This window comes from Acipenser ruthenus, chromosome 8 (genome assembly GCF_902713425.1).
Source record: "Acipenser ruthenus chromosome 8, fAciRut3.2 maternal haplotype, whole genome shotgun sequence".
Classification (NCBI taxonomy): Eukaryota; Metazoa; Chordata; class Actinopteri; order Acipenseriformes; family Acipenseridae; genus Acipenser; species Acipenser ruthenus.
Genome location: NC_081196.1, coordinates 44,063,093 through 44,077,190, shown reverse-complemented (window position 1 = coordinate 44,077,190; position 14,098 = coordinate 44,063,093). Strand labels below are relative to the sequence as shown.

The 14,098-nt window shown below is 36.3% G+C and overlaps 2 protein-coding genes across 2 annotated transcripts in view; one reads left to right on the top strand and one right to left on the bottom strand.

Annotated features, from left to right (window-relative positions):
* Positions 1–1,049: 1,049 nt before the first annotated feature.
* Positions 1,050–5,428, bottom strand: LOC117406673 (zinc finger protein ZIC 2-like). The gene is made up of 3 exons (XM_034010919.3): positions 3,889–5,428; positions 2,338–2,501; positions 1,050–2,098 (listed from the first exon to the last, which is right to left on the bottom strand). Exons 1-3 carry the CDS (start codon positions 4,862–4,864, stop codon positions 1,904–1,906), a joined length of 1,335 nt encoding a protein of 444 aa, XP_033866810.1. The 5' UTR covers positions 4,865–5,428; the 3' UTR covers positions 1,050–1,903.
* A 6,054-nt stretch (positions 5,429–11,482) lies between these two features.
* The window catches only part of LOC117406766 (zinc finger protein ZIC 5-like), a 7,705-nt gene continuing 5,089 nt past the window's right edge, over positions 11,483–14,098 (top strand). The window contains exon 1 of the mRNA XM_034011061.3: positions 11,483–12,686. Within this exon, the coding sequence (XP_033866952.1) occupies positions 11,651–12,686 (1,036 nt within the window). The 5' untranslated portion in view covers positions 11,483–11,650. The remainder of the gene's footprint in view (positions 12,687–14,098) is intronic.

Sequence of the window (14,098 nt, the reverse complement as noted above, 5' to 3'; positions counted from 1 at the left end):
ATGCAACACATCCCTGGTTTATCATTATAAAATGTGCTCAAGTTCAACAATATGCATGCTGCTTGGTTGAATATACCCAAATGGTTATCTATAATTCAAATGAACTTCGTAGCCACCATAGAAAGAAGGAGTGAAGGGAGTGATTTGGATTATTCAAATGTGTTTGACTATTGTTATTTGTCAGACATGTAGATTATGCGTACCACGATGATAAACTGCCAAAACTCTGCACATTCAGCTGTGATATTGACACCAACGTTACCATTTGCCGTGTCCTCACGAGCCTTTATAAGAAGGTGATTATTTCTTTCGGTTTTGTTTTAGTGTGCGTGTCTACAGTAAAGATGCACTCAACATTAGAGTGTCGTTTACCAACAGAAGATCAATTTTAAAACGTATTTAAATATTACTATGATTTGTTTAGGCCTATACAAATTAGTAGCGCTGAAGATCAACGGAAATAGAACATTCAACGGAATGTCAATAAAATCAAACATTCAAACACATCAAACCAAACATCATTCCAATCTATTCCTTACAAAATAGGAAATTTAACCGCATTTCAAAAAACAAACAAAAAAAAAAAGATCAATCAAGCAAACATCAACCCAAATCCACTCCCTAGTTCAAGACAGTACTTAGAAAAAAAAAAAAAAGGTTTCTGAAATCTATTTCAATATTAAATAAGTTGGTTGCAGACGTTGTCTATATTTATTTCAAGGTTTGCATTCAATAGCAGCTACGATTAAGTTGAATTTCTTATATGGCAGTTAATTTATTATTTTAATGTAAAAGGTTTTAATCTAAGATATTTGAAATAGAATTTGCAATTACGTATAATCTGGTATTTTTTGTCTTTGAGCTAATATATATATATATATATATATATATATATATATATATATATATATATATATATATATATATATATATATAAGTTTATATTCAAATTACATTTTATATAAAAAAGGATGTCTCTTTGTTAATGTAAGATAGGACATGAGTGAATGAGATTACAAGTACAAACAAGCAATAATAGGAAGCAGAAATTAATTAAACACTTGCAACACATTTTATTATAGTCCTGTATGCAGTAAAACTCTTGGAACTTATCACAAAAAATGGAGAAAACACGTTTTCGACCTTGAAAAAAATAAAAAATAATAAAAATAATAACAGTTCGTGTTTAGCCCACAATTGTACATATTTATAATTAGGAAACATTCTTTATAAATATTGTTTCATCTGTATCAAGTAAATACCATAATTTAATTACAAATGGATAAATATGGCAATGGATATTTACAAAAGGAAGGGTGTACAGAAAATTTAACGGCACGACGTTTATTTTCCTCACAATCTTCCAAATAGTATTTCACAAATCGAACTTGCAAAGCACAAAACATCACAAGTTAAACCCAGCTAACGAAAATATACATTCACAAGCAAATATTGTGTCTGACTTAGTTAAAAGTGTAAACTTTGGCACCTTGTCCAGTTTATAGTTGTTTTGTTTACAATTAAGTTACCTTAAAATTGGATCACAATATTTAACAACATAGTACAAAAGAAATATGTTCTCTTATTTTATGTGCTCTAGGTTAAAAAGTCCAGTTAGACAAATAATAGCTACCATGGAAAGAACATCTATACATCAAAATTGACAAAGTTCATTAACCATACGGGAGAGAGAAAATCTGATGTATTTACAAAATGTTTAGGAATTCCCAAATGATCTGTTTCTTCAGCTGATTTTTTTTAATGTATTCACAAATACAACTCTTCTGTCGCTCTTTTTGTCCATTGTACTGACGCGTCCAATATTTATTTTCTTCTTCTTTACACAGGTCAACATATATTTTCTTGAGTTCTGGTGAATGGTTCTCTGTTGTAAAGATGATCCTTAGACGTACCATTCACTGAAATTGGAAGAAAGGCTGTTGTGACCATTGTTACTGTGTGCTGCTGATGCAGGCGACAGATTCGTGTTGCTTTGGGTTTCAGTAGATGGGGAGACCAAGCCTGGGGGTGTGGACGATTCGTAGCCAGAACTCGCTGCAGGCGAGGAGTCAGAGCTTTGAGTAGACGCCTCATGGACCTAGAAGAAAAAAATACATATAATTATATTGAGAAAAAAAATGTTAATACTTCCATTTTAAAAAAAAATTAAATAAACAGCTGTTGTGTTTAAATACAACACACCAAAAATAGTTCGGGTGAATATTTTGAAAATTACACTCAGTGCACCCAATAGTCCCTAAAACATATAATTTGTTTTTAAACATTAAAAAAAAACGTGTCCAAAATAGCCCGGATGATTGGGTGACCAATTTTTACCTTCATGTGTTTTCTCAGAGAGCTGGGGTGAGTGTAGGACTTGTCACACATTTTACACAGATACGGTTTATCTGAAGTATGGACATGCATGTGCTTCTTCCGGTCACTGCTGTTTGCAAAGCGCCTGTCACAGCCTTCAAACTCACACTGGAATGGTTTTTCACCTGCACCAAGAAAAAAAAGTTTAGAAATAAAAATTAATCATAACATACAATCACTGATAACATCATAAAACAGATTAGAACTGTGCACTGGCTATAACTAGATACTCTGTTATTGCAACGTGTGTACTCATCAGACTGATGCCAGTGGTCCAATATTATTGCAATGGTGCAATTTAAGCACCGCTTCAGACAACGTATTGCCAATTTCGATAAAGGTTTCCCTTCTCATTTTTACTTAATGGTTTTAAACAATTAGACTGGAAATGTCTCTGAAAGTGCAGTTAGATGCAAAACCTTTTAATGTAAAGCCATTAACCGTCTGTCTTACTTAATGTTTTGCTAATATGTCAAGAAGTGGTAGTTCAAACGAACAATAGTGCACCTCTAGGCTTGTTTTTCATAACAATGCTCCATCAGAGTAAAAAAAAAAAACACACACTTTCACAGTTAATATTCCTATTTCATTGGGGTTGTATTTTACACAGGGGTCAAATGCATAAACTTTTTTTTTTTTTTAAATCATATGTGTTTTTATATTTTTGAACGTCATATTTTTAGAAACAAAACGGCAATAGCTAAAACACAATTTACTGGAGAAACAATAAAATGCCATTACCGCCTGCATTACTTTAAAGTCATCTTGCCGAACTGTATAATTTATTGAGTAAATACATGAGTCCAATTTAAACCTTGTTAATGGTAGTCTGGCACCTACAAATCTAATGTGTCAGAAAACAAAAGATTTTCAGTTTCTGTATAGTGCGAGAAATTGAAACATTTACGGTTTCATTTAAATCCAATTATTTCTAGCCTTAAAATAAAGTAATATAAATTACATCTTCTACTATAACCGTTTTGAGAATAAATATGTTTATGATAAATTATGATGGTTTTTTGATGTTCATCTCACGCCATTCCCCATCAACCACAGCCGTTACATTGCCTTGACCCGTTTGAAAGTTTATGAACCACAAACCCTCTACAGACTGTTACATAATTTAACAAACTGTTGAAAAACACTGCATTTTTTACAAGACTGTAATCCTTACTTGGCATCTGTTATATTTTTACTACAGTATGCCAAACACGAATACGTCAAAAGCGCATTGTCCTATATTTAAGCATGACCCTAATACAATATACGTGTCTGTACGTTTTCTCTCCTTTTTTACCGATATAGAAATTACTTCTTTACGATTATTATTATTTTTTAATGAATAGATTAGTGCGGATATGTAACATGTAAACATGTATGTAAAATTAGTACCATCAGTAATATAACAGGTTATTGTTCGGCTCGTAATCCTTACAATGCGGGTAAATATCACATCAAATGAAACCAAATACAACGAAAACAACAACAACAACATCATATAGTGAAAATTACCTGTATGGGTTCGTTTGTGTATTTTCAAGTTTTCCGACCGGGCGAAAACCTTGCCACATCCAGGAAAGGGGCAAGGGAAGGGCTTCTCCCCGGTATGAACGCGAATGTGGTTGACCAATTTATATTTAGCTTTGAAAGGTTTGCTTTCTCTGGGACATTCTTCCCAAAAACATATGTGGTTGCTCTGCTCGGGTCCCCCAACATGTTCCACTGAAACGTGGGTGACGAGCTCGTGCATGGTGCTGAAAGTTTTATTGCAACTTTTCTTGGGGTTGCTTAGCTGTTCCGGGTCGATCCACTTGCAAATCAGCTCTTGCTTGATACACTGCTGTCTCATGTACCTAAAAAATGCTCCCGGGTGATGGTGATGACCTGCCATATTCATGCCCATGTTCATATTCATAGAGCCGTACTGGTTGTGGAGTTGGGCTGCAGAGTAGGGATCGGTCCTGGGACTGGAAACCTGGTGATATTGATCCGAGCGTCCAAAAACATCCCCCGGTAGTCCTAGGCGCATTTGTCCGTTCAAGACATTTGGAGAGCCGTGAGACCCGTGTTGATCGTGGATCCCAGGAAACAATATGTGGCCTTGAGTGTCCGCATGGGAGTGATGGAGAGAGCCAGCTGTAGGGCCGAAGATTGTGTGCTGGCTGCTCGCCGGGGATGACTCCCCGAAGCCGCGGCTGCGAAAGAGAAACTCCCTGGTAGAGTTAAAAGGCGAACTCGCGTACGAGGTGACATGAGCTGCATGTGCACCCAAAGCCGCCGCGGGGTAACTCGGACCCTGAGAAGTGAAAGCCGAGCTCTGTCCTGGAGAAAGATCGTGGTTAAGTTTAAAAGCCCCCATGTGCGGAGAATCGACAAAGCTACTTTGTGCTAAACTCGAGTCTCTGTCCTGCATCTCGCTTGTTGAGTGATGTCTGGCAAAAGTGCCAACTCCTAAGCCGTGGAACTGGTGACCAGCGTCCAGCAACATGATTCCTCGGTCAACGGGCTTCTGTGCTTTGGACCTTCACGCTAAATAAAACAAATTGATATATGTGTATGTACTACAACAAGTCTCTTAAATCGCAGCTCTTAAACTTCAAAATCTAACAAAAAATATCGATCAGCAGTTTTGCAAAATCGTCTCGCCTTCCGAATGCTAAAAGCAACACATCAAGTGAAGTTCAAAGCGACTGTCAGCTAGATCCAAAACAACCTATTGCCTCTCCTACTAAGCAGTTATATATTTCGTTCACGTAGTAAAGTTGCAGCTCAGATTCCCATGAAAAGAAGCGGAAAGATCGCTCTACATTTTCTTCAGCAATATGTAGACATGATTTTACGCAAATCTGAAGAACTGTCTTACAAGATCTTCCTGATGTGGAGTGAACGTTCTCGCTGCATCTCGTGTTGTTCTGATTGGTGTGTTTATTTCTCTTGCTTGACTCTGTTTATTTCTGAGGGTCTCTTTCTCAGTGGACTGCCAGTTCCTCCTCTAACTCCTCTTAACTGGAGCCCGGTCATTTACTCGACAAACTCTCATTGGTCAAAACGCCTCATCAATCCCAGGTGCCCCTCCAATCCCAGGTACCCCCCCCCCCCCCCCCCCCCCCCCTGCAACTAATAGCTGTTCGCCATTTTCCTCCCATTATTACCGCCTACTTTTTGTAGGGGCTTTTCGGAAAATATCCGTCATGATCTTTTCAAATGTGATTTTTAAAGCCTTTAAAATAAATAAATGACAAAAAAACGGGTTTCCTTTGAAAATATAAAGTAAAACACAATTTAGACAGAACATTTACCAAATATTTAATAAGCCCCGACAACAATATTTTAGATTTTATAAATTATATAGTTTTTCAAAAATTACAACCGCATATTCACAAATCGAACAACAAAAGGTTAAAATTAAACTGAGCAATTAGCTGCTTGCGGATCGATGGTGGGGTAAAATAAAACCTATGTGTGATGAAATATTTGAAAAAAGACCGTGTTTAACAGTGGATATAAACCCAGTTGTGGATTATTATTTAAAAAAAAAACAAAAAACACTGCAAAAGCAAAATATGAACAAATTAATACAATACAAATTAAAAAAAAATACTGCTGGAATTTTTTTTTAGCATTAGCAGGATAGCTAAGTGTAATAAATACAGTCTTCTGAAAGAGACGTATTTTTTTGTTGTTGTAACGATTGATTTGAAAAATATGTTTTAAAAAAAAAAAAACCTTAAATAATATAATTTTAAAAATAATCTACTTGACATCATTAGCATCGAGTACAATAATAAAAATACAATGTATTTATTTATAGCTGTATAGGGACCTACGGTAAGCAGGGAGTTTAGGTCAAAATGTTCATTAATGCTGCTATTTGAAGCATTGTTTTATGATGTTTTGTTGTTGTTGTTGTTTATTTATCGTATTGTTTATATTTACAATAATCGTGTGACAGATACAATCGTGGCATTTAACTATGTCCTCTTGCTAGAGAATGTACAGAAAGCACCATTTACTTAAAATCATAATTTCATGATACGGGATACAGGTTTACACATGCTTACAAAAGCGCATACATGCAATGTCTATACATTGATACATAGGCCTATGTGCACGCTGTATGTGTAAGTCTAACTTTGTATGCAAAAAGCTTTTATAAATCACAGACAAATTCTCAAAACACAGATGGAATGAATACGTGGAAACTGGTGGCTATACAATTAACACAAATGCATTTTTTTTATTAACATACTTTTTATAGTGTCTAAAATATTGTTCTGAAACATACGACTTAGCTTTCCTGGTCATTATATAAATCCAAACATATTTCCATTAAAAAAAAAAAAAAAATCTAACTGCTGTAGCCTAAATAAGACTGAACGTCCCCTCCAAATCACACCCATGTATTTTAACTAATTCAATCAGTCTGGTGCATGTGTGTTTGTGTGAATGTTTTCTACAGAGAGGCCTATTAACAACGTCTGTTACCTGCCGGTTCAATTCACAAAAACGCTAAACTATATAATGTCCTACCAAACGATCTCTTAAAAGGCACATTTAAACAGCGAAGTTTAAGCTGTATGAAGTTCTACGCGTTACTCACATTCTCTTTCCGCTGTCTCGTGTTTCCAGACTCGGCATTCGCTTCACACTGCAGTTTCAAAACGTTTTTTCTTTTCTTTTCTAAATAAAAAAAAAAAACTTTTTGGAACCCCCTCTCTTCAGTCTGTACTCTAGTCTGGACACTGTACTATTCTTTCAGGGAACCAGTTCTACCCTCTCCGCAGGAATCATAGGAGCTGATCCAAGTTCAAAGTCACGCCTGCCGACCCTTTAAGAAGCGCTTTATTTCTCTGGAAAACCACAAAACCCCTTTCCTTATGTCACAGGGTATAGAAAAAGAAAAGAAAGAGCGAAAGAAAGAAACTGCAATCGCTGTTAGAGACATGACTAGAAATTCTTCCTGAAAAAAAGGCTGGTTAGCTAGGCAGTCAAAAACGACCGAGCAATTGTTAAAAATAGACATGTCAACAGGTTACAGGAGGGTCCTATTCCAAGTACTGGGGCAGGAAAGAAAATATATTCTTCAGACTGGGTAAAAACAAAACTTAAACTTTTCAATATGTAAACGCAAACTTATTTGTTTTGATTGTTTTTTTTATAACCACTTATAGCCTGTAATAAATAACAGAGGAGAAAGAAAGAAATGAGAGAAAGAAATAGAGAGAAGAAAGGAGAGAAACAGAGAGAAAGAAAGAAAAAGAAAGAAAGAAAGAAAAGATAGAGGGAGAGGAGAGAAAGAGAAAGAAAGAAATGAAAGAGAAAGAAAAGAGAGAGGGAGAGGAGAGAAAGAGAAAGAAAGAAATGAAAGAGAAAGAAATAGAGAGAGAAGAAAGGAGAGAGAAAGAAAGAAAGAAAGAAAGAAAGAAAGAAAGAAAGAAAAGAGAGACGGAGAGAGAGAGAGGGAGAGAGAGAGAGAGAGAGAGAGAGAGAGAGAGAGAGTATGTGTTGTTTTTAAAAAAAGAATAACAACATAAACCGGTGGTCCAGGTACCAATGCAACTGAAGTATGTATTTCATGTAGGCAAATTAGACTATGGCATAAGTCCTAATCAAGTAATGTGAGTTTCGAGCTTTGTGAGTTTAAGTTATGAACATGAAATCCTGTGGGTTTGCGGGTTTCTTTAAGCCACTATGGGAAGACCTGTTTGAAGGAAAGAATCACTTGTAACTCCGTCTTTTCCACAAACTCATAAATTCGACAAGATCATCAACAAGCTGTTGCTTTGCAGGTTACTTTGATTCTTCTGACCTTGGCTACTTCAAGGGCATACGACCTATGACCCGTGAAGGACCACATGTCTTGCAGTCGTATTCGGTAGAGAGAGAGAGAAAAAAAACCTTTGGACAAAACCTCTTTCAAGCTGGAATACGAACTCAAAACTACTACACGTGCTACTTCACTGTAAGACTCGAAGCACAAACATCTAAAAAACGCGTAAGAACTGATCAAAATATCTCGAATAGCACCGCTAGCAAAGGGATTTAAATATCATCGAACAGTTATGCGGTTATGTAAAGTTTTTACAAGCTTGCTTTAGAAAAACAAAACACTTTTAAAAAAAAATTATAAAGCGTGTAGATTATAAATGGTTTCAAAAAATGTTTTGGGTTCAGTTTTTACTACGTTGTGCAGAACTGGATTTTAATAGCCAAAAAAAGGTTGGGCATGCTTTCTCAATAGTAAAACTACTATTGTTACACAATAATAAACCAATTAATTCATAAAAAGCGATACATACAAATGTAGTCAACAGCAACTAACGTGGATGCAGAATTAGAAAATATAGAAAGTATACTTTTATAAGTAGGCTACATTCTGTTAGATTAGACTAGATAGTCGGCACCGTTTGATTTGCGTTATTGACCAACCACCTTTTTAAAAAAAAAAGTTATTTCACCTACATGATTATTTAATGTAATCACATTTATGTTGCATAGCCTATGTATTTAGCCCCAAAGCTATATTCTACATTATATCAGGGTAAACCTATAATTCTATAGATTGAAATACGATTTGCACTTTAAATGTCGTACGTTTATATAGTAATTAGGGCAGCAGTGTGGAGTAGTGGTTAGGGCTCTGGACTCTTAACCAGAAGGTCGTGGGTTCAATTCCAGGTGGGGACACTGCTGCTGTACCCTTGAGCAAGGTACTTTACCTAGATTGCTCTTGTAAAAACCCAACTGTATAAATGGGTAATTGTATGTAAAAAAATAATGTGATATCTTGTAACAATTGTAAGTCGCCCTGGATAAGTGCGTCTGCTAAGAAATAAATAATAATAATAATAATAATAATAATAATAATAATAATAATAATAATAGTTATATAAACACACATTTTAATATGCATAGAAAAGCATTCTGCTTCACCGCAACGACACTCTTGACGCATTTACAATTCTATAATGTGTAGACCCTTGGTATTGTGTTATGTATATTTATAAATAGCTATCTCTGTCCCATATCATTAAAAATAAATGTGCATGGTTAATTAGCACGAACAAGTGGTCACCCATGTTGAACAGACTGAACACGATTTATTGGCGATATGGGTGTGACTGTGACATCGACACACAATAAACCTCTCCCAGGGTCTTCTGAATACATAAACAAATGAGAAAAAACAGTGTAAAAGCTAGAAGATAACGAATTCACGTGTCTAACAGTCTATTACTTACTCATCAACTGAAAGGTTCAAGTATCTGTTCAATAATGAAGGTTGAGCTCTGTGAATTTAGCTTTACAGATAGTTAGATATGATGGATTTTCGGACTGCTGGACGGGCAAGTCATGTGGCTATACAGTGGTTTCCACCTATATGTTTGCAATGTATTTTTAGGAAATATTAAATCCAAACAATACAAAAACACGGCTACTGTAAATTACAAACAAACAACTCACACAAATAAACTTTTTTTTTTGTTTTTAATCAATGTTCACAAACACTGAAGGAAGTTTTTAAAACAGGATTTCATTTATATTATATTCGTTTGATGCATATTCGCTTTTCTGTAGAAACTGTACAAGAGATGCGGGTTTGCCTATTCGATTTATTAGAAAACATATAAATCGATTCCATAGATATCTTTGAATTAAGACGTATTAAATCAGTAACAGATACACAACATGCTGGGTTTACAAGGAGGCGTGTACTGATACAGAAAAAACACAGCGATGCTATTATTATTCGGCTTACAACTTTTCCCTTTGCATTCCTGTATTAAGTCATAAACTTATAGTCACTAGGACACACTCACATAAGAAAGCAATAGACCTACTGTTTTACAAAACAAACGAAGTTGATTGATATTGTAAAATGCCTTGCCCATGTTTCATGCCCAGTTGATCTATTGTTTGTCTTAAGGGATGTATGCTTATCGCATGTGACATTACTTCTTTCAAATGTAAATTAGAAACTATCTGTCAGGTGCATAAAACTATTTTCTCGTCGATTTAATTCATATGTCATATCCAAATCAAAGTTGACCCGCGTCTTTAATGACATTTTTAGTTTTTCTGACTTCGTTTTTGTTATTGACAATTCTTGAGACAGTAAGCGGAGTTGCGAATTTGGGACTGCACGGAAGTCAAGTGGTTTTTCAGAACGCTTTGAATAATTCACCTGTAGCTGCGGAACCATGTGTATTTTTGAAAATCTAGCTAAGTAAATTCCTAAATATGTACATATGATGCATCATCATGTATTTTTAAAACTAATTTCAAATGTAAATCTACTTTGAACATCAGGGTGAAACGAATTTAACTTATCTACACGGGGTACTCCACTTTCCCCAGAACAGAGTTTTTACAAATAATACAATAAATAAATAAATAAATAAATAAATAAATAAATAAATAAATAAATAAATAATACACTTTACCTGCGTCATGCCCTTTGAATGTTTAATATTCTTATAAGACACAAATACGATTGGACATACACAATATTTGGTCAAATATATACAGTGTATATTATTCAGTAGGCCCCCTGCTCATATATATATATATATATATATATATATATATATATATATATATATATATATATATATATATATATATATATATATATATATGAAAACTCATACAGTGTAATGTAAAAAAAAAAAAAAAAAACCTGCTTGTTAATGTGGTTTTACTGCTTGTTAATGTCGTTTAATACTTATCTAATGCTGGCTTCTTGTTACTATTAAATGACATATTCTGACTTATTACTCCTCTGATAACTAAAAATACACAACAAATGACCGAAGCAATAAAAGTATCAAATATTCAGTTTCTGGTTGTGAAGACTACTTTGAAATCTTTGATCATATCCATGTGCACAGTATCAGAAGAAAGAAAAACAGATTTGCCGCTAACTTTGTGAACACAACTTTTGGAGAGAGCAGCGAGGAAGAGAGTGAGGAGGGCGGATCCCCGCTGTGCCTCTGAGCTGAACAACAGCCAATCGCTTCGTTCGCCTAACTGCCAGTCACCAAAATCTGCCCAATACCCGTAGTGCCATTTCTAAACTCTATTCCCCACTGTGTTATCCAACTGTTGTATGTTCTGCCAATCGCTGGAGGACAGAGTGGGAAAGGGAACAAGCAGAGTTAGAGGCAGGACAAAAGAAGTTATATAGCCGCTATATTTATATTTGAATGTTTTGGAAGGCGTGTAGTGGGGAAAAACAACACCGGTGAGTGTGGATGGACTTGACTGTGTAGTCATGGAGCCACCATTGAACAAGAGGAATCCGGCACTAAGATTAGCGGATTTGGCAGCGACTCAACCCCATTCTCATCAGAATATGACAGGCTTCCCGGGGCTTGGAGGCCATCACCTTCACTCCCACCATGCGCACCTCCACCCTGCGGAGATGGGTAGCGACCCTGGAGTGGCACTCACTCCATTTGGACCAGAGCACATGGCACAGAGTAATGCTCTCAAACTTAGCCCCTCTCAGCACATGCAAAACCACCCTGAAGCCCAGACAGCGACATCTTTTGCTTCTCAGACCACAGTTGGCTTCCCCGTGGCTCACCCCCACTCAGGATACGCTTCCAGCAGGGACTACATCCTCAGGAGAGAGCTATCAGCCTCTGCTATGCAGGCACTTGGCGAGCAACATAGTTCCTCCTCCCCTCACAATCATGGCATGTTTATTTCCACAACAGGTGCTTACGGGCACACGGAAGGAGGTGCCCATGCTCTTTTTACTGGACTCCACGAGCAAGGTGTCCCAGGTGCCCACCACCACCCTCTTAACGGACAGATGCGTTTGGGTCTTCCGGGGGACATTTATGGCAGACCAGAGCATTTCAGTCACAGGCCCGAGCATTATGGACCCTCTTCTCTCCACAGCTACAACTCTATGAACTTAAATGTGAACATCGCAGCAGCTCCCCACGGAGCCGCAGGGGCGTTTTTGAGGTACATGAGGCAGCCCATCAAGCAAGAGTTAATCTGCAAATGGATTGACCAGGAGCAGACTTCAAAGAAGCCCTGCTCCAAAACTTTCAGCACCATGCACGAGCTGGTTAACCATGTTACGGTGGAACACGTCGGGGGACCGGAACAGGGCAGTCACGTCTGTTTCTGGGAGGAATGTCCACGAGAAGGCAAAGCCTTCAAGGCGAAATACAAACTGGTAAATCATATCCGAGTTCACACAGGAGAAAAACCTTTCCCCTGCCCTTTTCCTGGTTGTGGCAAAGTGTTTGCGCGCTCAGAAAACCTCAAGATTCACAAGAGGACACACACAGGTCGGTATATTCTCTATCGCTTTAATTATATACAAAAAAACAGTACTGCAAAATGGAGTAGTCAGTCCTATAGACATATGTAAAAATAAGTTGTTGTTTTTTTTTTAATTCTCGAAGTTATTTATTTATTTATTTATTTTATAACAACACCCACTTTGTATATGTATTCTGACGTAAAAGAAAACCGGCTCCATGAAACACTGTACAGCTTCTCACAGCTTGCTTAACATGCTATCTCAGTCAAACACACCGGCAGTTCTAAGAAAAGAATATGTCTTTTTAAATTAAAATTATTAATATATATTGACCCTTTTTATAAATAAATGCAGCGTTGATATAAATTTATTTTTGTGTAAATGGCAACCCGTATTTGTAACTGTTATAATATTTGTCTACATTTATCGTCTATAAATAAAATGATAGACTAAGTGAGACTGGTTAGGATTTATTGTTTAGGACAGATATTATCCCTTGGAGAATGTTTATGGACGTACGGCTTCCTTAATTGTTTTATTGATTTGTTGTTGCTTGTCACAGCTAGGCTGTCTAGTTCACCTATTTGCTTAGCGACTCCTTTACGTGTTGTTTATGTTAAAGAAAATGATCCATGAGGAAAGGATTATAGATTGACCTTAAAGGATACGTGGACAAGAACAGTGACAGTAAGGGGGGTATCCTCGTGCATCATGTTAGGGGATTGCTTACTACCTGTATCCATTAAGCAATTACTTCCAATTACTATTACAAATAAACAGTTGTTTGGTCCGTTTCGTGCTACGAAATAACGAGTCAAGAAGACAAATACGTGGTTGTTCACAATTAAATGTCAGGGCGAATGTAACATTTGTCTCCTGTTTTATCAAGAAAGTGCTTTTCAGGTCTGAACTGACGCAAAGTCCAACACGGCAATCAGAACCTGTCAGTGTCTTCTTTACTCAGTCAGGAGAGCTGCACAAACCCCACTCCCCCGAAGTACATACAGGCCGGCTGAAAGTGTGACTGAGAAAGCTGCTTATTTGCACACTGTAAACAAACTACTGCGGCACAGGGAATACACTTTTAATTGTAAAGGATCTGACTGGTCCCAATTAGTTCAAAAAGCGTCATCGTAGTCGCACATTTTCAGAGCCACACGTATATTTATTTGGATATAAGGTTTTTTTTGGCACATTATGTTTCTTATCAGAAAATTACATTAAAACGACTACACAAATTTATATATATATATATATATGTATTTGTTTGGTTTTACTTTTCAATCCAGCTTAATTTCTTTAATTTGGAAATATGTGTTCATATTAAAAACAAATTCACGTACATTACCATTAGTATAGCATAGGAAAATGCTATCGCCCAAATAAAAGGAAACCATAAAATTATACTAAGTAAATCTGGACATTCTTATAATGAAG